This window comes from Pseudorca crassidens, chromosome 7, assembly GCF_039906515.1.
Source record: "Pseudorca crassidens isolate mPseCra1 chromosome 7, mPseCra1.hap1, whole genome shotgun sequence".
NCBI classification, from domain to species: domain Eukaryota; kingdom Metazoa; phylum Chordata; class Mammalia; order Artiodactyla; family Delphinidae; genus Pseudorca; species Pseudorca crassidens.
Genome location: NC_090302.1, coordinates 51704474 through 51729384, shown reverse-complemented (window position 1 = coordinate 51729384; position 24911 = coordinate 51704474). Strand labels below are relative to the sequence as shown.

The 24911-nt window shown below is 45.2% G+C and overlaps 1 protein-coding gene across 1 annotated transcript in view; it reads right to left on the bottom strand.

Annotated features, from left to right (window-relative positions):
* The window catches only part of DMRT1 (doublesex and mab-3 related transcription factor 1), a 105502-nt gene that overhangs the window by 52096 nt on the left and 28495 nt on the right, over positions 1–24911 (bottom strand). Inside the window, exon 3 of the mRNA XM_067744242.1 lies at positions 9132–9418. Coding sequence (XP_067600343.1) covers positions 9132–9418 — 287 coding nt within the window. The remainder of the gene's footprint in view (positions 1–9131; positions 9419–24911) is intronic.

The window sequence follows — 24911 nt, the reverse complement described above, 5'->3', positions numbered from 1 at the left end:
CCACTACCAAATACACAGAATTTTTATGTCTGCCCTCCTCTCAGTATTGGCTAAGAATTGCCAAAAAGAGTGTTTGTGAAAAGGAATGAAAAATGAAATGAGGAAATAATCCCCTTTTCCCTGTTCCTCAATCTTCTTATGAACTCCCCCCACCCAGGAGGTTGTGCATCTCAAGGAGATGCCCTCGGGATCAGGGGTCTCCCAAGAAGGGGGCGCTGACAGCAACCTGTCCTGGGTGCAGGCTGTAAGGGAGTAGAGAGAGCACTTTTTAAAATAATAAAACTCACTAAGGCAACCTGCTTCTAATTATCACCAAGCAGTGGCAATTCTAAACGACAGTAATAATAAAATACTTGTCCTCACCCCGCCTCGCCTCGTCCCCGGGCACAGCACTGCACAGGTCTCACCTTCCACAAGCACCACAGCTCCCCGGAAACCTCCAGACTCTGACCACAGGAGCGATCAGAGAATTATATGTGTCCTTTCTCTCATCCACCCACTGTGAGCTGGCACTGGAGGGGACAGTCTAGCGCAGGGCTAGGCACAGAGCTGGCACTCGAGGTATGAATGATAAATACACGAAGGAGTTTCTTATGCACACTCTGTAATATGGAAATTTTTCATAACCCTATTCTTTTTGTTTTTCTACTACCATATTCCTAATATATCTCCAAATATAGGGCAAATCCGCCTCTATTATGCATTCCTTTGATTTTGGTCTTTATCCAACTAATGAGGGCCACTTACCAGGCCACACAAATATGGACTCCCAAGAAATCTGAGACTCACTCGTGCGCACATATAAGCATTCTGAAAGGCAACGAATTTTATATCATAGTCACATCTACTTAGGAAAAAAAGTAAACTAAAAAGGCAAATGGAAATAGATCAGATTTTGGCCAGCAGCCTAACTAAATCAAATCTGAAAGCTTTTAAAAACTGTGACCTAATTATCTAATTTTCAAGCAGATTACAGAATCCCCAAATGACTGTATCATTTACTAACCTGATGCTACTGTGTCAGAGATCGGATTGTGTAACGACCTCACAGGAGACTGATAATGTCTTTCCTTCTGCCTTCAGCTGAATCATGGAGTAGTCCCTGGAGTAGACCAGCCCTTTCCAGGGTTTCCCAGCTCAGTCCAGATTAAACTGAACTCATGCAAGAATAGAAATGACCCCGCAGGACGGCCCAGGAATCACTGGAGTCTCCCAAAGGGTCCTAAGACCCGAGGTTATCCTCCATCTGGATTTCCTGGGATGCTACTGGACTGCTTCAGTTGGGCTGAGAATCCCTTAGGAGGGCCAGGGCCCGACCCCTCCCCAAGATCCTCTCTGAGTCAGAGCTGCCTCCGCCAGTGCCCAGGTTTCCAGAGGCCAGTTCCATTTTCTTCTGTAATCCACACATTTTTAACCAAAATCCTCTGCAAAAATGACTCTCGTGTGCACTGCTGCAGTGAAGGAGCATTCCTCAGCCCCACCTCTTACCATCTGTGTTCAGCTTCTAAAATACCCACCACTTCCCTTAGTTTTGGTTCCAGACCAAGAGTCACCAAGAATATTGTTATCGCTGGCACCAGTTCTTGCAAACAACAGCCCTCTTGCAGGATCAAAGCATGCAAATCGTTCAACTTTCATAATCTGTGCAAGAAAACCACCATTCCTTCCAGGAAAGGTGTAATAAAAACCACATGATGCCTGTGGTGCCCATGGCTTGTACTCATCTAGAACGTGACAAAATAGCAATTCCTCTGTGACAGTGCGTGTCAACAAGGAGGTCGTTTAGAAACAGAAAGAGGACTGCATTCCTGTGCTGCACAGCTCCGGGGGCTTCCCAGGATGCCCAGGCCCACTGGTGCCCTGGCCAACAAAGCTTGTCTCCTGCAGGTGTAGGAATATGATGTAAAGGCCCAAGAGAACTGGGTTTATTATTTCTTCTTAAACGAGAAGAACCTAATGAGGAATTATGTTTCAGAAGAGAAAACTGCAGATGTGGCTAAGACTTGACAGGCCGTTTAAGGGAAAGTTTATAGTAGAGGCAACGCAATCTCAAACTTTGGGAAGCCTGACACCTTCACTTCACTGTCTTTAAACTTCCCGTGGTCTGTAATGACTTTTACATTTAAATGGAAGATTCTCCAAGACTGGTCTTCTGAGCTGGGAAGTCCAATCCCTGTATCCTCACTGTCCCAGAAAGCAGGATCTACTTGGGGTGCATGTGAGGGAGCTCCACAAAATGCTGAACTAGCATAAAGGCGTTAACAGGGCTGAGATTAAAAGATAGGAAAAGATCACAACACCCTGTCTGCAAAGAGTGAGGTTGAGAGAGCTGCTAAAGACAGCACACTGAAGACCCCAGAGAATTCCGCTGTTGTCATGGTGACACAATGCCAGTGCCTTGGTTTGCAGACTCTCTCTGGTCTTCGGACTAGTACAACTTTTTTTTTTTTTTTTTTTTTTTTGCGGTACGCGGGCCTCTCACTGTTGTGGCCTCTCCCGTTGCAGAGCACAGGCTCCGGACGCGCAGGCTCAGCGGCCATGGCTCACGGGCCCAGCCGCTCCGCGGCATGTGGGATCTTCCCGGACCGGGGCACAAACCCGTGTCCCCTGCATCTGCATCGGCAGGCGGACTCTCAACCACTGTGCCACCAGGGAAGCCCACTAGTACAACTTTTTAAAAAGGAGGCAGGGAAGACAGGAACAGAGTCGCCAACTTTTTATATTGCCAAGTAAGGGCATTTATGAAAAAAAAATCCTCATTTCATTAAAAAAGTGTTGGAAAGGGACGGGCCCGATAAAAACAATTTTTTGAATTGAATAATTTAGCTGTAAGAAAAAAACCCTTGTCCTTTTTTTCCTCATTTCTCTGTAAACCAGCATAGGTAACAGCCTGCATTCAGGACAGTGAAGTGCAAAACACATTCCCAGTAAAATAAGGAACAAGATGACACCAGCTGTCCACCACTGGTATCTAAACTGAATAATTCACTAAGAACATAAATTAGAACTTGGAGGTATTTAGGGGGAAGAAAAATGTCAGTATCAATATTTTTCTATGAAATGACTATCTAATCTAGAAACCCTAAAATAAGCATCTATAAAATTATTAGAATTAACAGAGTTCACAAAAGTAGACAGATACAAAATAAGTACACCACATTATAGCAACATCAACAGAAATGTATGTCTCTGTAATTCTCTTTTAAAAAACAAACTGGGGGCTTCCCTGGTGGCACAGTGGCTGAGAGTCCGCCTGCAGATGCAGGGGACATGGGTTCGTGCCCCGGTCCGGGAGGATCCCACATGCCGCAGAGCTGCTGGGCCTGTGAGCCATGGCCGCTGAGCCTGCGTGTCCGGAGCCTGTGCTCCGCAACGGGAGAGGCCACAACAGTGAGAGGCCCGCGTACCGCAAAAAAAAACCCCCCAAAAAAACAAATTCGGGGGAGGGTTAGCCTTAATAGCCCAAGGTAAATACCACATCTAATTTAATTTCCTTTTCTTGAGGAAAGAGATTCCTTTACATGCTTTAAACTGAATGCAGCCTTACAAATTCCTCTTCTACATGCTTGAAAACTTTTTCTTTCCAGAGGAAAAAGCCTGTCAGTGTCTGCTCACCAACAAATAGTGGCCAATAACCAGTTTGCTCTAAGAAGGGAAGCCAGGGCTAGTTTATTCAGCCGACAAAGAGGGCGATGGGATTGGAGGGGCAGCCTAGTGGATCACCTGAGTGTTTGTAGAGAGAGCACCTCACCCAGAGAAGAAAGGCCCCAGGTCCTCAGGGAGTCACTTGCTCTTTCTCAGCCAGCATCACCCAGTAGTCTGAGGTGACCAGAGGCACATTACCCCGGGGGCCTGGTGGTGCAGCTTACGGGCCTGAGGTGAGCACAAGATTTATCTGAAGTCCCCTACTTTGTCATCAAAATTGATGTGGATTTTGCATTCTACTACCTTCTCTCTGACGTACCGTTTTTTAAAATTTAGAAATATTAAAAATTAATGGATGAACTAATTAATAGTTGGCTATTATAACTGTGTCCCTGGGAGTGGGAGCCCGGTTTAAGCCTTGGCTTCCTATCCCCCCACCCCACCTCTGGACCCTCCTGGCACAGACGTGGAGGCACTGCAGCTGTGCACACGCGCCAGAAGTCACTTCTTAGCTCTTCAAGCTAACAGGCTCGACCGAACCACGCTCATAAAAAGAGGAGGCAGTGTGAAAACCAGGGCTCCCTCAGGCTGCTCGTACAGGATGGAGAACAACAGTGGGCAGGCAGCACAGTCAACAGGGGCGGCGTTTCCAAGTGCCCTGACGGGCCGCATCCCAGTAATGCCCACAAGGGGCGCTGTTCTCTGGGCTCCAAGGCCTAGGTCAGATTCTGACTTCCTGCCTGCCTGTGTCTCAGTTTCAAAGCCAGGGCACTTAGATGATCCCCAACCTCCTTCTCATGTACCAGGTGATAGCAGCCTTCCCCCAAGACCTACTTTTTGCATTTTTGTCCATTTGGTTCAGTGGTAGATCCCTAGCACATGGTAGGACCTGGATGCATGTTTATCTAATAATCGAATGTATTCCAGTGAGGTGCATAATCATAAACGGGCCACCGTATCTTGAGACACTTCAGACTGAGCCCCAAAGAATGACCAGAAGGAAGGAATCACCTCTGCTGCCATGTGACCACACCCCAACTGTGGCTGGAACGTCTGTCTCCACCTTTGGTGGCACAAGCTTCAGAAAAGCCAATCAAGGGGGTGCCCACCAGGGGGATCCCAGATACAGCTCGGAGTCCTCCCATATTTATTTCTGCTCACTTGATATGTACCTCTCCCTTGTCAACCTGGTACAACATGTTTATTTAAGAGGTAATGTTGCCTTGAAGGAGTACACCAGGCAATAAACAGCTTTTGCAGGCAATTAAATGCAGAAGTGAAATTGAGCTGCTGGTCAGTGGAACCAGCCATTCATCGTGAGTTTGTTCCAGTGTCACAAACGTTATTCCTGTTTCACAACATGACAGGAATCTGTGATTGGGCCACAAATCTCCAGAGGCTGGAGACAGACCCAAAGCAATTAAAGCAGCTCTCAGCATGCACGCAGGGCAGCAACACTTGGGAAAGAGCCTTGGGATTCTGGGATGCTGGCTCAGTTGACTGCTCTAGCTTTTTCTTTTTCTTTAACTAGGTTTTGTACTTAGTAGGTGCTCAATAATCATCTGTGGCTTGCATGACTTTATAGGGAGACTTATAGGAAATCTCAACTCTACAATAAAAAGCCAATGATTTCTTTTTGTAAATAATTCAGTACCCTCCCCACGAATCTCTAAGAAGTCTGGCTTTAAAAAATTATAACAATCTCCACTAGAGTCGATTTGTTTTTTTGTTTGTTTGTTTGTTTGCGGTACGCGGGCCTCTCACTGTTGTGGCCTCTCCCCTTGCGGAGCACAGGCTCCCGACGTGCAGGCTCAGTGGCCATGGCTCACAGGCCCAGCCGCTCCACGGCATGTGGGATCTTCCCGGACCGGGGCACGAACCCGCGTCCCCTGCATCGGCAGGCGGACTCTAAACCACTGCGCTACCGGGGAAGCCCCAAGAGTCGATTTTTTCTAGGAATCACAAAGGAGCTCTTTGTTCTGAAAACTTTTCACGCTGCTCCCCCCAAACACACTGTTACCCAGAGCACCAAGGGAAGGAGGATAACATGAAAGTTATTGCTCTGGTGAAGAATTAGAAGGGAAGTCGGGTCCTAGCAACAGAGACAAGACAGTAGATGGAGGGGATGTTGCCTAAGATTCAGGCCCTTCAGGTAGAGCTGGGGTCAGACCGGGTTGGGGGGAAGGTCCAGTGAGAGAGACCAGCTCAGTGCCCTCCAGGCACAGCTATGGGGCACCTTCCAAAAGGAGACAGGAAAGCATGGCTACAACCAAGAGGGGATCCCTCCCCTGCCCTCCCCAGGAGGCTTCCACCAGAAGGAGGCAAGGCACTGTCTGAAGAGCAGAGCCAGGGTGCCCTCCTGAAACAATAGGAATAGCAAGGTCACGAGGAGGCCCTGCCCCAGATCACTGTTCCCTATACCTCTGCCATAGTGACTTGGTGAAAAAGTGAGCTGTACAGTTCCTATCCCTTAAACATTGGTTATAAGTACTATTTGTAGGTGTTTTCTATTTAATACTTCTTTATAACACATACACCTTAATAAACATATTTTACGCCATAATCTTTGTCCATGCTTCCAGTTTTCAATTTCCTAAGTAGATCAAATTCTTCCCCATCCCTGATAAAAATTATTCCGTATACATTCATACTTGGTCCATATTCACATGTCATGGTCTTTCAACAATAACAAACATGTGCATTATGTATACCCCATCTTATTACAAAGGGGATCGGAGGTAGCTAACTAAAATACATATGAACAAAAGGCTGAAAATTAAACAGATTTCAGAAAAGAGCAGGGCCAAGAGAAAATGATGGTTAATGAAATAAATTCACAAGAAGTTAATATCAGCATAGCATTTGCTGGTACACACAGAAACTTCCACATACACTTCAGTCATTATGCTGCCTTATGTATTCATGCAACAGTTCTGTGAAGGTGGTACTATGCCCACTTGACAGACAAAACAACTGAGTTTCAGAGGGTTAAGTATTTTCCTCAAGGCTACACAACAGTTAAATCACAAGTTAGAATTGAATATAGAACTCCAAGCGCCAGACTCCATGTGTCTCAAAACACACAGTACTGTTTCCCTCAATCTACAGGCCTGGTTTCTGGACAAGGCTCTGTCATCAACTAGCTGTGGGTGCTGAGCAGATACCCCAGCTCCAGATCTCAGCGAAAGGGACCTCTGTAAGATCCATTTTGGCTCTGACCATCACGGGACTGACTGACCATCCCTGGACTGACTTTCACCTGTCCTTTTGCAAAATGATGGCTTATATGCATGTCGGCTCTTATATTTTTCACGTTAGAGTTTATTTCCAAGAGAAATAATTTTTGTGGCTGTGACTATAAGGTTGTAAGTCAAGCTCGGGATCAGGTCTGGTTACAAGATTAATCCACAGACTTGTAAAATGTCTGCAAAATAATCTGTTAAGATGGGAATAAATTACCAATGGTGAAAACTGACTAGGAAATAGATTGAGCCCAGACCTCCTTGAAAACAAGCTCTTATGTTAAATGAGGCCTTGGCTTCTCTCCTGGGCCTCTAACCAGGCGCCCCTCTCTCCAGTCTAGTAAGCGGTGGTTCTAGAGAAGGCGCCAACAGCATCAAAACTGCAGGCCCCTCACATGACTAAGAAAGTCTGGGTAACGTTTTTCCTCTCACCCTTGGCAGCAGGGGTACAAGAACTTGCCCTTAGGGGGATCTCTCCTCGCACACAGCGGCTGAGGCAGCGCTCCAATACCAGGCAACGCTACTGCCCAAGAGAATGTCTCCTCTTGGCTGTCCCGGGTCCCCCAGAGGGTGGACCTTGACAAGAGACCTCCAAGCAAATCCAAGTCTTCTGCTACCCCCTCCCCAGGCCTTCCAGGTGGAGTTAAGAACAAACGTTAGTGTGTCAGCCATCTCACGCCATTGGAAAGGTCTTGACAGAGTGGGGGGTCAATTAACTTAGAAGATTTCTGATGCTGCTGAGTGTGAGCTCTCTTTCTTTCAGAAGACACTTAAGAATTTTCTTTCTCATCCTTTTCCTCATAAGCCAACAGGTTCAGAGACCTTCCCTAATTTCTCCTTAAAGCCTGGAAGTAGCCAGAAAACCAGGATACTCCAGCAGTCGTCCCTGGCTCATGGGAATCTGTAGGATGAGCTGGTTTTTAAGAACTATAAGCTACTTCTTTCTCCTTTCTTAGAGGACAGTCTCTAACAGAAATCAACCTAAAACCTGCCCCAAATCATAAAATCCAACTGGCACTCTGAAAGGCCTGTAGGGGTCCAGCCGGAAGATCCATAAATCATCGCATTTCCTTTATACTCATATCACCTCTCAGTTCCAACGCCTTTTTTAAAAGTCTGATTCTAAAATTAAAATGTATAGAAAACTTATGAAGATGATTAGCCCAGGGAATTAAAGCTGACACGTTAACACGCCGAGGAAGTCAGATCCCTAAGGCTAGTGTGAGAGTCCAAAAAATGGGGCGATGTGAGTATCCACAACTTCCCCACATCTACAAATGCAAAATGGAATAGAATTGCTCTGAGGAAAACGTCAATGCACATTTTTTAAAAGTGAGTATAAGAAGGTCAATTACCCTAAACTCCCACATACATACGCTGCATTGTGCTGGAATCAAAGCCTAGCTGGGAAAGCCCAAGCACAGTAAAGGCATCCAAAATGAGAACAGTTCTCTCAGAATTGGTATCTTACAGCTGGAGGGGTGCTTGGAGGAGCAGAGTCTAAGTGCTCATGCATATGCACATTCCCACAACACGGTAATCCAGCCTGTGAATGCTTTCCAGGCCTTGAATCTGCTGCTGATACACTGGCATGATAGAAATGGTGAAAACTGAGGAAGCGGAACAGTGCTGAATAAACACTCCCTGATAACGCAAAATGCTTTGTTTTATCCCCAATATTAAAAGCTCTCGATGGCACACTATTTCAGAAGCACATACTTAGCATATGAAAGACTGACCTCCATTCCCAGCTGAAAATGCTCTCAAGTGGGCCCAGCACAGCAGTGACCTAGTTCTTCTCTCACCTTCCTTCCATGCAAACATACAGATCAGAACACATCTCCCGTCCAGGGTCGAAATTCATCACTGGGATTACTGCCACCCAGAAGACCACAGCCAGCATTTTCTAAGCGGCTCTAAAGCGTGGGGATAAGCCTAGAGGAGATGTGGCCTCTTACATAAGCCACTTGTGAAGCTGATTCTGGCCAACTGGGTATTTATGCAAAATGACATCGAAGGAATGAGAAAGGTAAAATTTGAAAACAGAAACAAATATATCCAGATTTCTTTACAATTCCTTGCAGTCAACCTCTGGGGTTAAATGATGTTATGGGTAGAGTGAAAACTTTCTACGCGTTTTGCATAATGGCACACATGTGTGCTGAGTTGGGCGTGCGCGTCTGTGAGTGTGTGCTTACGTGCGTGGTTTTCACATACCCAGTTCACGCTCTGCTAACATCTTACCTGCCACTGGTTTCCTGTCGCTTGACCGGGCATATAAGGCGCTGGGAGGCTCCGAAGGCTGTTCTTCACAGGGGAGCCCCCGAGAGGGCTTCCCATGTCCCCGGAGGGGGAGTCAGCGGCTAAGGCCATGGAGTACTGCGGGTAGTTGTACAGGTTGTTGTAGTAAGGGAACAGAGACGGCTGGTAGAAGCTGCTGTAGTAGGTGGAGTCGGAAACGAGGTCAGGTGTGTTCTCCACGTGCCCTCTGCTGGTGGCAGCAGGAATATCCTGGATGGCCACCCGGCCCTCTACTAAGAAAAAACAGAAAGAAAGAAAAAGACAACATGGTATTAATATGGGGGCCTACAGAACTTTACCTCTAAACCTTGCCAGCGTAGGGCCTTCCTCCTCAAGATCTGCAGAGCGTTAGACCAAGGCACCTGGGCATGCTACTGCTCCTGCGGTCGGAATACAGCAGGGTTCCTGAGGCTGGCGTAACTCTGGCGGCACAGCTGGCAGGTCCTTGGTGATTATTTTTACTGAGAACACCAAAAACATTTTAGGCAGGGGTCATTTTAATCACATAAAGCCTGACCAGGTGTAACTTCTACCTAGACATTCCTACCCTAATGTCAAGAAATTAGAGATCAAATATAGTTAACTTGGCTGTCTACAACAGTCTTACAACAAAATCAACTGTATTTCACTTTAAATAAAGTAATAAAAAATCCTAGTGCCCTTTCTATGTGTATGTCCACACAGATATATCCGAGAGCCAAAGCAAGAGGCTAAGAGTTTAAGAAAACATCGTTTCCTTCACTTCCTTCTAACCGCTGATACCGAATCCTGAAGTCTGGACAATGGTATAGACCCTGGGAGACAAACTTCTGTAAAAGGTCAGTTAGTAACTCTTTTAGGCTTGGTGGCCATTCCTCTGCAGAATGTACAGGCTGCTGCATGGTTGTGTTGCAATAAAACTTTATTCACAAACACAGGCAGTGGGCCAAAGTGATCCGCAGGCTGAAGTTTGCCGACCCAGGGTCTAGATGTTAAGCTGTCAATTCCAATAAACAATTGAATGGACTCCTAAGTCATCTCTCCAATAGACATTTATTAAACAATGTTCTAAGAGTTGGCCAAGTGCCTAAAATGGCTGCAAGGTATAAGGTTGCCCCTGCCCACTGGGAGTCTACAGTATAGGATGGACGACGGGATTACAAATTATAACAAGGACTCTCATACAGGAACACCCATAAACTTTTATGGAAACTCAAAGGCTGGAAAGATGACATGCAACCTAGAAAGGAATTACAGAGACCGTCACAGAAAAAAACTGTACCTGCATTGTACTTTAAAAGAGGAGCAGGAAATAGGTGAAAATGAGAAAAAGAGAGTACTGAGAACAGGGCAGCAAAGACAAAGGGATGGAAGCAGGAAAGTGGGAGGGGACCTTGAGAGTGATGGACAGGGCTGTCGGGTTGAGAATTGCGAAAAGGGCAAAAGAGGGCCAGTCATCTGATAGGCCGACTGCAGCCAGGCAAGGGGAAGCCTCAGACCAGCTCTCTGAACTCTTTCCAGGCTGTGGTGGGAACCACTGAGGATATCTGAGCAAGGAGCACAGAGGATCAGAGCTGTGCTTTGGAGTGATTCAACTGATGGCAAATCTTAAGACAAGCAAAGGGAAGAGAGCCCAGAGGCAGGGAGAGCCACCAGGCAGCCACTGAAGCCGTCAGGGAGAGACTCAGCAGACTGCAAATACCAGAGACACGGGGGAGATGAGCTCAAGAGAACTGCAGGACTGAGGGGCATCAGGACGCAGAGACGCAGGAAAAGCCAAAGAGGAAGAGCAGGAGGCCTGGGGGGGCAGCAGAGATGCAGGTGGTAAGTCGGCTTCATCACGCAAGGGGCCAGAGGGGCACGGACAAGGGGGAGAGGAGCCAGGCCGAGAAAGTCGACACCTGCACTCATGGGAGAGGCTGAGGTTGGAAGCTGAGATTCAGAAGTCACCGCAGGGAGACACTGTCTGCATCCGGGAAGAGGAGGGAGCTGTTACGGAAGAGTATGTTCTGAAAGGAGAAAAGAGCGCCAAGGCCAGAACCCTGGAGGATGGAGGAGAGAACGCAAGGCCACAGAGGACAAATTTGACAGGGATGGCAGAGGGGCAGGCTGCAGTGTCGACCCCGCTAAGAGATCAAGCAAAATTCGTTCTGGAAAAGACCCATAGAGGGCTGGGTCTTTAGGGCCCTGTGCTTTTAGCACAGTGTTGGAGAAGCAGAAGCCTTCGAGAGATAAAGGAGCAAGTGAGCGATGAGGAAACAGATGAATACGGTGAAGAGCCTTCTCTCTGGTCAGAAGGGACAACCCAGCGAGCAGCGCCACCGTGCACCCCCCCCCGCCACCCCCCACCCCCACCCCCCGTGCTGAGCACACTGCCGGACACCTGGGGGTAAATATTTGCAGAAGGGATCAATGAACAGTGTTTTTTCAAGTACCCTGTCATCAAAATAAATACGAGGAAAAACTAGAAGCTCCAGGGAGTAATAAGATATTGTTATTTCATTTTTAAAACACAGAGAAGGGCTGAACACACGTAGGCAGGGAGAAGCCTGTGGAGAGAAATTCCCAGGACTAGCAACACGTGGCCCAGAGCAGGTGCTCAGAAAGTGTCCTCTGACTGAATGCGGGGAAGGCATGACTAAACGTGCATGCTCTGGAAGGTCTGGGAGAGATCTACAACAAAATGTGTTTCTACAGCCTCATTTTACAGTCAGCACTGAAGTCTCTTTTCTCTGACAGGATAGCAAGTCCGTCCACCTCAGGCTCCTGGCGATGCATTGTCAGGGCCACTCTCTTATTATACATCTCTTTCCTTTCTTCTCTCCTCCTCTTCCCAGCTAACGAGATGAGAAGTTCCAATTCCATCACTCTACCTGTGTCTGGAGAAGGCACCTGCAATTCTTTCCTCCTGAACTTTCTCACTGGTCTATCTCTTATTTTAAACACCAATGTAGTGGCAAAATAGATGGTTTTCTGTATCTAACTCTTTTGTTTTCAATGTCATGTCTTTATGTTAACCTGATTACAAAAGCAATACAAGTTTCACAAAAAATGATAAATTATATAGTTATTTAAATCAGAAAAGGAATGAATGACATACTCTTACCACCCAGTCATAAGCATTAGTGGGACATCGTATACAATCTCATAGGCATTTAGGAAGGCATTTTAGACGTTCGTTCCCATCCCTGCTGTTCCCATCCCTGCCCTAGGGGTATCCAGGATACCCCTAGGGCAGGCCCTAGGGGTATCCTGGATACCCCTAGGGCCTGCCCTTCAAAAGCAAGCTTCTTGATAAAGAAAACAAAATACAGTAGGAGGCAAAGAATTAAACAGAAACCCAAAGACAGGAGCATTCTCAGATCAGGGCACAGGTTCATGAATTTCTACATCATAACTTTAGTTAGGACCATTAATCAGGCCTCAGTTTACCCAGAAACAAAATGTTGTCAGTAATAATCCTCAAAGTACCAAGAGCATGGCTTCAATAAATTTCGGAGTAAACCTCAAATAAAATGCTACATCAGGTCAAAGCAAGGATTTGTTTTGCTACAGATGACTGTAATTAATTAAAATGCGATCACTTTTCTACTTGCCCATATTTTACTCCCTCTTTCAAATTATAATGACCTTTAAGAATAAATTAAGATATATGCTGGAAAAGTTTCGATTCATACTAGCATTTAAATAAACAATAAAAATCATGTGAGCTTTATGAGAGTAAATGCCTAAATATTTTAGACTCTTAAAATGTTTAAGCACTCTCCAACAGTGACATTTTAAAAAGCACTAGGAGAGGGCATCCATCTCAGGGACATGTGGAACGACCAAATTCTTATTTTATAAACCACTAAACCGTATTTTAAAGTTCCAAATTAAAATGCCTGGTCAATGTTCAAAACATCTTTATGCCTCCCAGACTTTATGTGTGTGCTACCAGTAAGTGGAAGTTTCCCAAGGCTGAGATGAACATGCGTCCAATTATGTGTCTAATCCAGCGGTGCTCAGAGTGTGGGCCTTGAATCAGCAGCACTGCCATCACCTGGGAATTTGTAGCAATGGGCATCCTCGGCCCCACCCCAGACCCACTGAATCAGAAACTCTGAGGGCTGGCCCAGCAACCTGAGTTACAACAAAGCCTTCGGTAGGTTCTGAAGTGCTCAAAAGACGGAGAACCACTAGTTTCATGATTCAAAGCAGCTGCTCTATAAATTATCCCTAAAAATATGTGACTCCTGGCTGCATTATTGTGAACAGCCCTGACTGGCTACCAAGTGAGAGCACACAAATGAATTCCACTGAATAAAGACGTCGGGCTTCTACAGAAATCACTGCAGAGCTTGGATCACAAGCTGTGGGTACTGTGTGTATACTGCTGCCAGATGGTTCTGATTTTCAGGGCTCACACCCAGGCTTTCTTCATTGATTCTAACCACAAAAGCTTAAGTCACCCTTTCAAGTGCTAGTATAGTGACAAACTATACTATTCCTCATAAGGCTTCTGGACTATCAAGAGAAGCAAGTAATGCACAAATCATTTACTCTTGATCTTAGGGTGTTTTTTTGTTTGGTGTGGCCGATTTTTAAAAAAATTTTTTGTTTATGCGGACCATTTTTTTTAAGTCTTTATTGAATTTGTTACAGTATTGCTCCTGTTTTAAATATGTTTTGTTTTTTTTTGGCCTCGAGGCATGTGAGATCTTAGCTCCCCAACCAGGGATCGAGCCTGCACCCCCTGCACTGGAAGGCCTGGACGGCCAGGGAAATTCCCTTAAGGTGTACTTTGGTACTTATATTTGATTAATTCATTAGTTATCATGTAACAACTGTCCAAAGCTTTGCTCTAGACATTGTAAAAGGCACAAAGAAATATTCAAAATGTTTCATTTCTTCTTAAGAGGGTCCCATCTATTCGGGAAAATTAGGTGTAGACCGAGAATCCTACAAGTAATGATCCAATGGCCACGATGACAGTATAGGCAGATGTCACCATCAGCAAAGGCAGTGGAGACGTGAGTCAGGATGGAGGTGATTCAGAGATGGTGAGGGTGGCAAGGCAATCAAGAGAGGAGAATAATATCAACAGGATAATGCAGGAGGAAAAGGACAAGACGTGTTCCAGGGACAGTGACCAGATGAGCCTGGCTGGAGTGTAGAGGTCACGTCAGGGGACAGCGGATGCTGAGACTGGAAACTTACTTTTGGGACAAACTGTGGAATGCCTTGCATGTGAATCCCAGCCAAGGGCTTCTGGTTGCCCCTCAAGCTCTAGGGGGTCAATGAGTTTTCAGGGCAAGGGAGTAACATAAAAATGTTTTAGGAAAATCAGTCTGATGCAAGCACAAAAGAAGGATCTAGAATAAGGAGGCAGAAGAACAGACTAGGCTAGAACAGTCTCTTCTAGATATGTACGTGTTCTATAGACTACAATGGAGAGGCTCTTTAAATTCTCCAGGCCAGATGAGGTAACTATAAGCTCGCACAGGGAGGCTGCAGTAAAGAGAAAAAAGGACCTACATGAAAATTACTGGCATGTCTGGTTTTCCGGGAATTCCCTTCAAACAACCACATTACACTACTAACACCTGTCATCCAGGGACCAGGGATGCCGCCCAGCTCCCCTTCCAGGTCCTTGCTCCACTGCTGAGTGATCATGCTTTACTCACTCCAGTTTGAGAAGGAACATGTAGCTCTCACCCAGAGTAAGAATACAAGTAGGATGTGCCACCTCTCCAACCTCTGCTACAGCAGAATTCCCCAAAGAGTAACTGGAGACAGTCTCTTCACCGCTGAGCTGGTAAGTCACGCTAAGTGTCACTATTAACTGACTGTAAACCTGAAAGATTTCCAACTCACAAGCCACAAAATATATAAAGCATACAAAATTTGAAATAGGATGTGTGTGTGTGTGCTTTAAACCACAAGGCCAGTATGACTAACTACAAAGACCAGAGCAGTACACTGAAAAGCAAACACCTTAATGAGTCTGCTGAAAATTCTTAAGCTGGATCTCACTCTTTATTTTTTTTAGAATAAAAACTGGTCTGGGCTTCCCTGGTGGCGCAGTGGTTGAGAGTCCGCCTGCCGATACAGGGGACGCGGGTTCGTGCCTAGGTCTGGGAAGATCCCACATGCCGCGGAGCGGCTGGGCCCGTGAGCCATGGCCGCTGAGCCTGCGCGTCCGGAGCCTGTGCTCCGCAAGGGGAGAGGCCTGCATGCCGAAAAAAAAAAAAACTGGTCAAGGTGACTTGACGATATTCATAATAAGAGAAAGTACAGTGGCACTGTTCCAAGAAAATGGGGTTGCTCCTTAATAGGAATTATCAACCCCTAAGTCCTCTGCCAAGATGCAAATGAAAGCACGAAGCCAGGTGTTTTAAGTGTTGTTACTTATGACTGGAATAGTCCTAATGTCTGCTGTAAGGAAGAAAGATCAGCAGGTCTGGATTCAACAGCTAAGAAAGGAAGCAGTGCCCAGAGAAGTATGTTATCTGGAAAAATGACCAGCAGCAATCATCCAACAGAGACGTTTGCAGAGACGTTGCCTATAGAATCGATGTCTTCTTATTGCAATGGTCTGATTTGTGGCTCTCTACATTTATTTACCTTCAACACGTCCCATTCTTTGATAAGGCTTCCCAATCCCTCTGCTACTTTTTTTTTGCACTAACATATGCAGCGTGAAATATGATTCACTCCTTCCTGAGAGATCAATACCCACACATGATAAATACCCTTATTGATCCTGCAGTGTTATATGCTGGTCTCCGGGCCCATGGCATATTAATAGTAGTTAACCAGTAATTCATTTTAAGGCACGTGAAGGTTTTTTCTCCCACTCTTGTCTGGTGTCAAGATTCCCACAGTTGTTGCACTTTGTGTCCTTTATGTGCAAACCTGAAGCCATACTCCCTTTTCAACGACAAAACCAAACCCCCCAGTTTTCTATATGAAAGATCACACAGGAAACCAAAATTTATGATTCACAGCCATGTCAAGTAAGTGGTAGATTTACGTGTACCGGGTTTTATTTTACTTCATAACCCCATCGCTTGCGTGGTGCCTGTCCTACTTAGCTTCTAGTTTTAAGTGTTAACCAGGCAGAATGTTAACCAAGATCTCAAAATTACCCACCATCTACTAACATGTTGTGCTGAGTGGTAGGAAGGTACAGCAAAAGTACAAGTCACTGTCTCCATTCTTTCTTTTTTTTTTTTTTAAGGAAAATTAAGGTCTTAAGAAAAGACAATGTTGTTTGATGACATGTCATGGAATCTGGAGGAGACAGTGGGGTGCCGCTCGCTGGAACAAGTTGGAACAAGGTGGCTTCCTCAGCTCCCTGTTTTTAAGCAGTCTTCACCGCAGGGCAACCCTATGTCCAGACTAATCAGCCCCTGACATTTCCTAGGTTTAGGGAAAACTGAGAAATCAGCCTCAGGACTCTTCCCCTACAAGGAAAAGAACCCAAAGGGAGACGTTGATACACGGGGAGAAAAGTCGGTCTGTGAGCTGATGCCTGGCCCCTCGGAGCATTCGTCCAACTCCAAGAAGAAAAGCTCACCATCCTGACCAAGGGATTGGGTGGGTTTTCCGAGCTAAAACAGAGCTAGCGCAGGAGAGGCCTGATGACTGAGGCGACAGCGTGCCTACTGTTCACACCACTAAGTGTCGACCGTGATGGTGGACGAGGGGCATCATCACAGCTGCCACCTTCCCCTGATTCCGGAGAAACAACTCACGCTCAGAGCACTAAACTTACTGAGCACCTGTGTGTGCGAGGCAACCTGCCGCACTTTGGGGGACAAAGACGTACTCCTTGATGCTGCAAGGCCCAGCAGTAAGGGGGGATTCTGAAACACACACACAGAAGGAGAGTCTGACTAAGGCTATGGGAAAACAAAAATTGTGTGGCCAGGAGGGCGAAATTAAGTCCAGCCTTCAAAGTACAAGTTCTGCAGATGCTGGCTCATTAACATCACTCTCCACTCTCAATCACAAGGCGGGAATATGTTACAGCCCATTTCTCTTCTTTCCCAAGGAATATTTTTTTTAATGTAATTTGGTCCTGGAGGAATGCGTCAATGTCACTTTTCTTTGTAGGGCGAAGGCTTTGCATAACAAAGTGAACCTGAAGTTGGTCTTTAAAACTCAGAGAGGCTTGTTTCAAAGGTGTGTGAAAGTCAGTGTGGGATACAAAGGGATCTGGGGGAGACCAAAAGTGGGGGGGGAGGGAGAGAGACAGAAAGAGAGATGAGCATGACCAGATCAAAGAAAACAAGCAAGAGATATGGAGGACGATGGAGAAAATGAAACAATTCAGGCCTCCCAAGGGAGCTGCCGAGATTTGAAACATGCTGCCCTGCGGCCACTGAGAAGCTCAGTGAGTAACAAGCACATCTATTGTGTGCAGCAGCTCCCAAAGTGCTGGGCAGGGAATGCCCAGAATATAAGCAAAAGCCTAACTTACCTGCCCTCAGGGAGCTTCCTCTCTGTGTTGATGAGCAAGGGAGAATTTAAGGGATCAGAGAAGGTTTTCCTGGTAGAAGGCTTTTAAACAAAGGAGGAGAGAGCGAAGGAGAGAGAAAGGAATTCCAAGCAACGAAAGGAGACACAGCACCAAAAAAGTTTCTGGGAAGTCAGAGCAGCCTGCAGAGCAGAGAAGGAGCTCAGGGTCCCAACGGGATGAGAATGAGGGTGCTGCTGGCACAGTACTTATGGAGTTTAGACTCTCCTCCAAGGAAAGATCTTAACTGGATCTGAAGATTGCCACGTAAAGCGCAGGCTTCGCTGTGCGGTCCCTGGGAGCAGCTGATGGCATCCCAGCAGCCCCCACCTCACACACGTGGCACCTGCCATTGTTCCTGGTCACAGTTTCTGCTCCCAGTTCCCTGCCTCCCCCACTGTGTGCCGCAGGATTCCCCCGACACCCGGGAGGGAAAGGGTTTGCCAGATATGGAGAAAATGCCACATCTCTTGACTTTACCAGAAAATGTCTCATGGCCATGAAGGCTGATCTCGTGGCCAAGAAAGAGGTTTTCTCTCTGCAGGCCAGTTCAGAATTTCCTGTCATTGGCAAGATGCCAGAGTCACTCTGAGGCTCTGTCCACACTGCCTGGCACACCGGAGGGATGGGCAGGGCCACACAGGCCAGCGGCAGAGCTCCTGCTGGGAGTGGATGAGGGAAGAAGAGACGAGATGCCCAATGAGTTTCCTCTCCACCCAGTGTTCTATTCTAAGAGATATTACGGGGAATCCCTTCTCCAATCTTCTTAGTATTTTTCACACTGAGAAAATTTTACTTTAGGTGCATTTTTGATAGACTGTGTCCACATACTTAGGTCTCCACAGAAAAGCTCTCCTCTGTTCACTGTGCTGTACAGCAGAAAGTAACACAACTTTGTAAATCAACTATACTCCAATAAAACATAAAAAAAAAGAAGTCTGGTCTGAACTGTATTCCAACAACTTAAAAGGTAGGGGCTTCCTTTATCACGGTCTTTTTCTTGGCAGGAAGGGTGCTGACCAGAGGGGTGTCAGTTTTTAAGTTTGCTCAAGGCCAGCCCCCTTTAGATTTGGGACTTAGATTCTGCTTTTATAACTTTCTTTTAAAAGTAAGATTGTAGAAGATACGTCTTCAAGATGGCAGAAGAGTAAGACGTGGAGATCACCTTCCTCCCAAGAAATACATCAGAGATACATCTACATGTGGAACAACTCCTACAGAGCACCTACTAAACGCTGGCAGAAGACCTCAGACCTCTCAAAAGGCAGGAAACTCCCCACGTACCTGGGTAGGGCAAAAGAAAAAACAGAGACAAAAGAATAGGGACGGGACCTGCACCAGTGGGAGGGAGCTGTGAAGGAGGAAAGGTTCCCGCACACTAGGAAGCCCCTTCGCGGGCGGAGACTGCGGGGGGCGGAGGGGGGAGGCTTCGGAGCCGCGGAGGAGTGCACAGCAACACGGGTGCGGAGGACAAAGCAGGGAGATTCCCGCACGGAGGATCAGGGCCGACCGGCACTCACCAGCCTGAGAGGCTTGTCTGCTCACCCGCTGGGGCGGGCGGGGCTGGAAGCTGAGGCTCGGGCTTCGGAGGTCGGATCCCAGGAGGAGACTGGGGTTGGCTGCATGAACACAGCCTGCAGGGGGTTAGTGAGCCACAGCTAGCCGGGAGGGAGTCCCGGAAAAAGTCTGGACCTGCCGAAGAGGCAAGAGACTTTTTCTTCCCTCTTTGTTTCCTGGTGCGCGAGGAGAGAGGATTAAGAGCGCTGCTTAAAGGAGCTCCAGAAACGGGCGCAGGCCGCAGCTATCAGCGCGGACCCCAGAGACGGGCATGAGACGCTAAGGCTGCTGCTGCCTTCACCAAGAAGCCTGTGTGCGAGCACAGGTCACTATCCACACCCCCCTTCCAGGGAGCCTGTGCAGCCCGCCACTGCCAGGGTCCCGGGATCCAGGGACAACTTCCCCGGGAGAACGCATGGCGCGCCTCAGGCTGGTGCAACGTCCCGCTGGCCTCTGCCACCACAGGCTCGCCCTGCATCCATATCCCTCCCTCCCCCTGGCCTGAGTGAGCCAGAGCCCCCGAATCAGCGGCTCCTTTAACCCTGTCCTGTCTGAGCAAAGAACAGATGCCGTCCCGCGACCTACACACAGAGGCAGGGCCAAATCCAAAGCTGAACCCCAGGAGCTGTGCAAACAAAAAAGAAAAATTCTCCGGGCGGCCTCAGGAGCAGCGGATTAAACCTCCACAGTCAACTTGATGTACCCTGCATCTGTGGAATACATGAATAGACAACCAATCATCCCAAATTGAGGAGATGGACTTTGGGAGCAACGATATATAGATATTTTTCCCTTTTTCTCTTTTTGTGAGTGTGTATGTGTATGATTCTGTGTGTGATTTTGTCTGTATTGCTTTGCATTTACCATTTGTCCTAGGGTTCTGTCTGTTTTTGTTTTAGTACAGTTCTTAGCACTTGTTATCATTGGTGGATTTGTTTTTTGGTTTGGTTGCTCTCTTCTTTCTTTTTTTATTACTTTACAAAAAAAATTTTTAATAATTATTTTTTATTTTAATGATTTTATTTTATTTTATCTTCTTTCTTTCTTTCCTTCTCTTCTCCCTTTTATTCTGAGCCGTGTGGATGACAGGCTCTTGGTTCTCCAGCCAGGCGTCAGGGCTATGCCTCTGAGGTAGGAGAGCCAAGTTCAAGACACTGGTCCACAAGAGACCTCCCAGCTCCACATAATATTAAACAGTGATAATCTCCCAGAGATCCCCAGCTCAATGCCAAGACCCAGCTCCACTCAGCGACCAGCAAGCTACAGTGCTGGACACCCCACGCCAAACAACTAGCAAGACAGGAACACAAACCCACCCATTAGCAAAGAGGCTGCATAAAATCATAATAAGGCCATAGACACCCCAAAACACACCACCGGATGCAGTCCTGTCCACCAGAAAAACAAGATCCACCCTCATCCACCAGAACACAGGCACAAGTCCCCTCCACCAGAAAGCCTACACAACCCACTGAACCAAACTTACCCACTGGAGGCAGACACCAAAAACAATGGGAACTACGAACTTGCAGCCTGCAAAAAGGAGACCCCAAACACAGCAAGTTAAGCAAAATTAGAAGACAGAACAACACACAGCAGATGAAGGAGCAAGATAAAAACCCACCAGACCTAACAAATAAAGAGGAAATAGGCAGTCTACCTGAAAAAGAATTCAGAATAATGATAGTAAAGATGATCCAAAATCTTGGAAATAGAATGGAGAAAATACAAGAAACATTTAACAAGGACCTAGAAGAACTAAAGAGCAAACAAACACTGATGAACAACACAATAAATGAAACTAAAAACTCTCTGGAAGGGATCAATAGCACAATAACTGAAGCAGAAGAACATATAAGTGCCCTGGAAGAAAAAATAGTGGAAATAACTACTGCAGAGCAGAATAAAGAAAAAAGAATGAAAAAGAATTGAGGACAATCTCAGAGACCTCTGGGACAACATTAAATGCACCAACATTCGAATTATAGGGGTCCCAGAAGAAGAAGAGAAAAAGAAAGGGACTGATAAAATATTTGAAGAGATTATAGTTGAAAACTTCCCTAATATGTGAAAGGAAATAGTTATTCAAGTCCAGCAAGCACAGAGAGTCCCATACAGGATAAATCCAAGGAGAAACATGCCAAGACACATACTAATTGAACTATCAAAAATTAAATACAAAGAAAAGCTATTAAAAGCAGCAAGGGAAAACAACAAATAACACACAAGGGAATGCCCATATGGTTAACAGCTGATCTTTCAGCAGAAACTCTGCAATCCAGAAGGGAGTGGCAGGACATATTTAAAGTGATGATGGAGCAAAACCTGCAACCAAGATTACTCTACTCAAAAAGGATCTCATTCAGATTTGACGGAGAAATTAAAACCTTTACAGACAAGCAAAAGCTGAGAGAGTTCAGCACAACCAAACCAGCTTTATAACAAATGCTAAAGGAACTTCTCTAGGCAGGAAACACAAGAGAAGGAAAAGACCTACAATAACAAACCCAAAACAATTAAGAAAATGGTAATAGGAACATACATATCAATAACTACCTTAAATGGAAATGGATTAAATGCTCCAACCAAAAGACACAGACTGGGTGAATGGATACAAAAAGAAGACCCATATATATGCTGTCTACAAGAGACCCACTTCAGACCTAGGGACACATACAAACTGAAAGTGAGAGGATGGAAAAAGATAGTCCATGCAAATGGAAATCAAAACAAAGCTGGGGGCTTCCCTGGTGGCGCAGTGGTTGAGAGTCCACCTGCCGATGCAGGGCACATGGGTTTGTGCCCCGGTCCGGGAAGATCCCACATGCCGCGGAGCGGCTGGGCCCGTGAGCCATGGCCGCTGAGCCTGCGCGTCCGGAGCCTGTGCTCCACAACGGGAGAGGCCACAGCAGTGAGAGGCCCACATACTGCAAAAAAAAAAAAAAAACACAAAGCTGGAGTGGCAATTCTCATATCAGAAAAAATAGACTTTAAAACAAAGACTATTACAAGAGACAAAGAAGGACACTACTTAATGATCAAGGGATCAATCCAAGAAGAAGATACAACAATTGTACATATTTACACACCCAACATAGGAGCACCTCAATACATAAGGCAAATACCAACAGCCATAAAAGGGGAAATCGACAGTAACACAATCACAGTAGGGGACTTTAACACCCCACTTTCACCAATGGACAGATCATCCAAAATGAAAATAAATAAGGAAACACAAGCTTTAAATGATACATTAAACAAGATGGACTTAATTGATATATACCGGACATTCCATCCAAAAACAACAGAATACACATTCTTCTCAAGTGCTCACGGAATATTCTCCAGGATAGATCATATGTGGGTCACAAATCAAGCCTTGGTAAATTTAAGAAAACTGAAATCGTATCAAATATCTTTTCCGACCACAACGCTATGAGACTAGATATCAATTACAGGAAAAATTCTGTAAAAAATACAAACACATGGAGGCTAAACAATACAATACTAAATAACCAAGAGATCACCGAAGAAATCTAAGAGGAAATCAAAAAATACCTAGAAACAAATGACAATGAAAACATGACAACCCAAAACCTATGGGATGCAGCAAAAGCAGTTCTAAGAGGGAAGTAAATAGCAATATAATCCTACCTCAAGAAACAAGAAACATCTCAAATAAACAACCTAACCTTATACCTAAAGCAATTAGAGAAAGAAGAACAAAAAAACCCCCCAAAGTTAGCAGAAGGAAAGAAATCATAAAGATCAGATCAGAAATAAATGAAAAAGAAATGAAGGAAACAATAGCTAAGATCAATAAAACTAAAAGCTGGTTCTTTGAGAAGATAAACAAAATTGATAAACCATTAGCCAGACTCATCAAGAAAAAACGGGAGAAGACTCAAATCAATAGAATTAGAAATGAAAAAGGAGAAGTAACAACTGACACTGCAGAAATACAAAGGATCATGAGAGATTACTACAACCAACTATATGCCAATAAAATGGACAACCTGGAAGAAATGGACAAATCCTTGAAAATGCACAACCTTCCGAGACTGAACCAGGAAGAAATAGAAAATATGAACGGACCAATCACAAGCACTGAAATTGAAACTGTGATTAAAAATCTTCCAACAAACAAAAGCCCAGGACCAGATGGCTTCACAGGCAAATTCTATCGAACATTTAGAGAAGTGCTAACATGTATCCTTCTCAAACTCTTTCAAAATATAGCAGAGGGAGGAACACTCCCAAACTCATTCTATGAGGCCACCATCACCCTGATACCAAAACCAGACAAAGATGTCACAAAAAAACTACAGGCCAATATCACTGATGAACATAGATGCAAAAATCCTTCACAAAATACTAGCAAACAGAATCCTATAGTACATTAAAAGGATCATACACCATGATCAAGTAGGCTTTGGCCCAGGAATGCAAGGATTCTTCAATATACGCAAATCAATGTGATAAACCATATTAACAAATTGAAGGAGAAAAACCATATGATCATCTCAATAGATGCAGAGAAAGCTTTTGAAAAAATTCAACACCCATTTATGATAAAAACCCTCCAGAAAGTAGGCATAGAGGGAACGTTCCTCAACATAATACAGGTCATATATGACAAACCCACAGTGAACATCGTCCTCAATGGTGAAAAACTGAAACCATTTCCACTAAGATCAGGAACAAGACAAGGTTGCCCACTCTCACCACTATTATTCAACATACTTTTGGAAGTTTTAGCCACAGCAATCAGAGAAGAAAAAGAAATAAAAGGAATCCAAATCGGAAGAGAAGAAGTAAAGCTGTCACTCTTGGCAGATGATATGATACTATACCTAGAGAATCCTAAAGATGCTACAGAAAACTACTAAAGCTAATCAACGAATTTGGTAAAGTAGCAGGATACAAAATTAATGCACAGAAATCTCTTGCATTCCTATACACTAATGATGAAAAATCTGAAAGTGAAATTAAGATAACATTCCCATTTACCATTGTAACAAAAAGAATAAAATATCTAGGAATAAACCTACCTAAGGAGACAAAAGACCTGTATGCAGAAAACTATAAGACACTGATGAAAGAAATTAAAGATGATACAAATAGATGGAGAGATAATACCATATTCTTGGATTGGAAGAATCAACATTGTGAAAATGACTATACTACCCAAAGCAATCTACAGATTCAATGTAATCCCTATCAAACTACCAATGGCATTTTTCACAGAACTAGAACAAAAAATTTCACAGTTTGTATGGAAACACAAAAGACCCCGAATAGCCAAAGCAATATTGAAAAAGAAAAACGGAGGTGGAGGAATCAGGCTCCCTGACTTCAGACTATACTACAAAGCTACAGTAATCAAAGACAGTATGGTACTGTCACAAAAACAGAAAGATAGATCAATGGAACAGGATAGGAAGCCCAGAATAAACCCACGCACATATGGTCACCTTATCTTTGACAAAGGAGGCAAGAATATACAGTGGAGAAAAGACAGCCTCTTCAATAAGTGGTGCTGGGAAAACTGGACAGGTACATGTAAAAGAATGAGATTAAAACACTCCCTACCACCATACACAAAAATAAATCCAAATGGATTAAAGAGACCCAAATGTAAGGCCAGACACTAACAAACTCTTAGAAGAAAACATAGAACACTC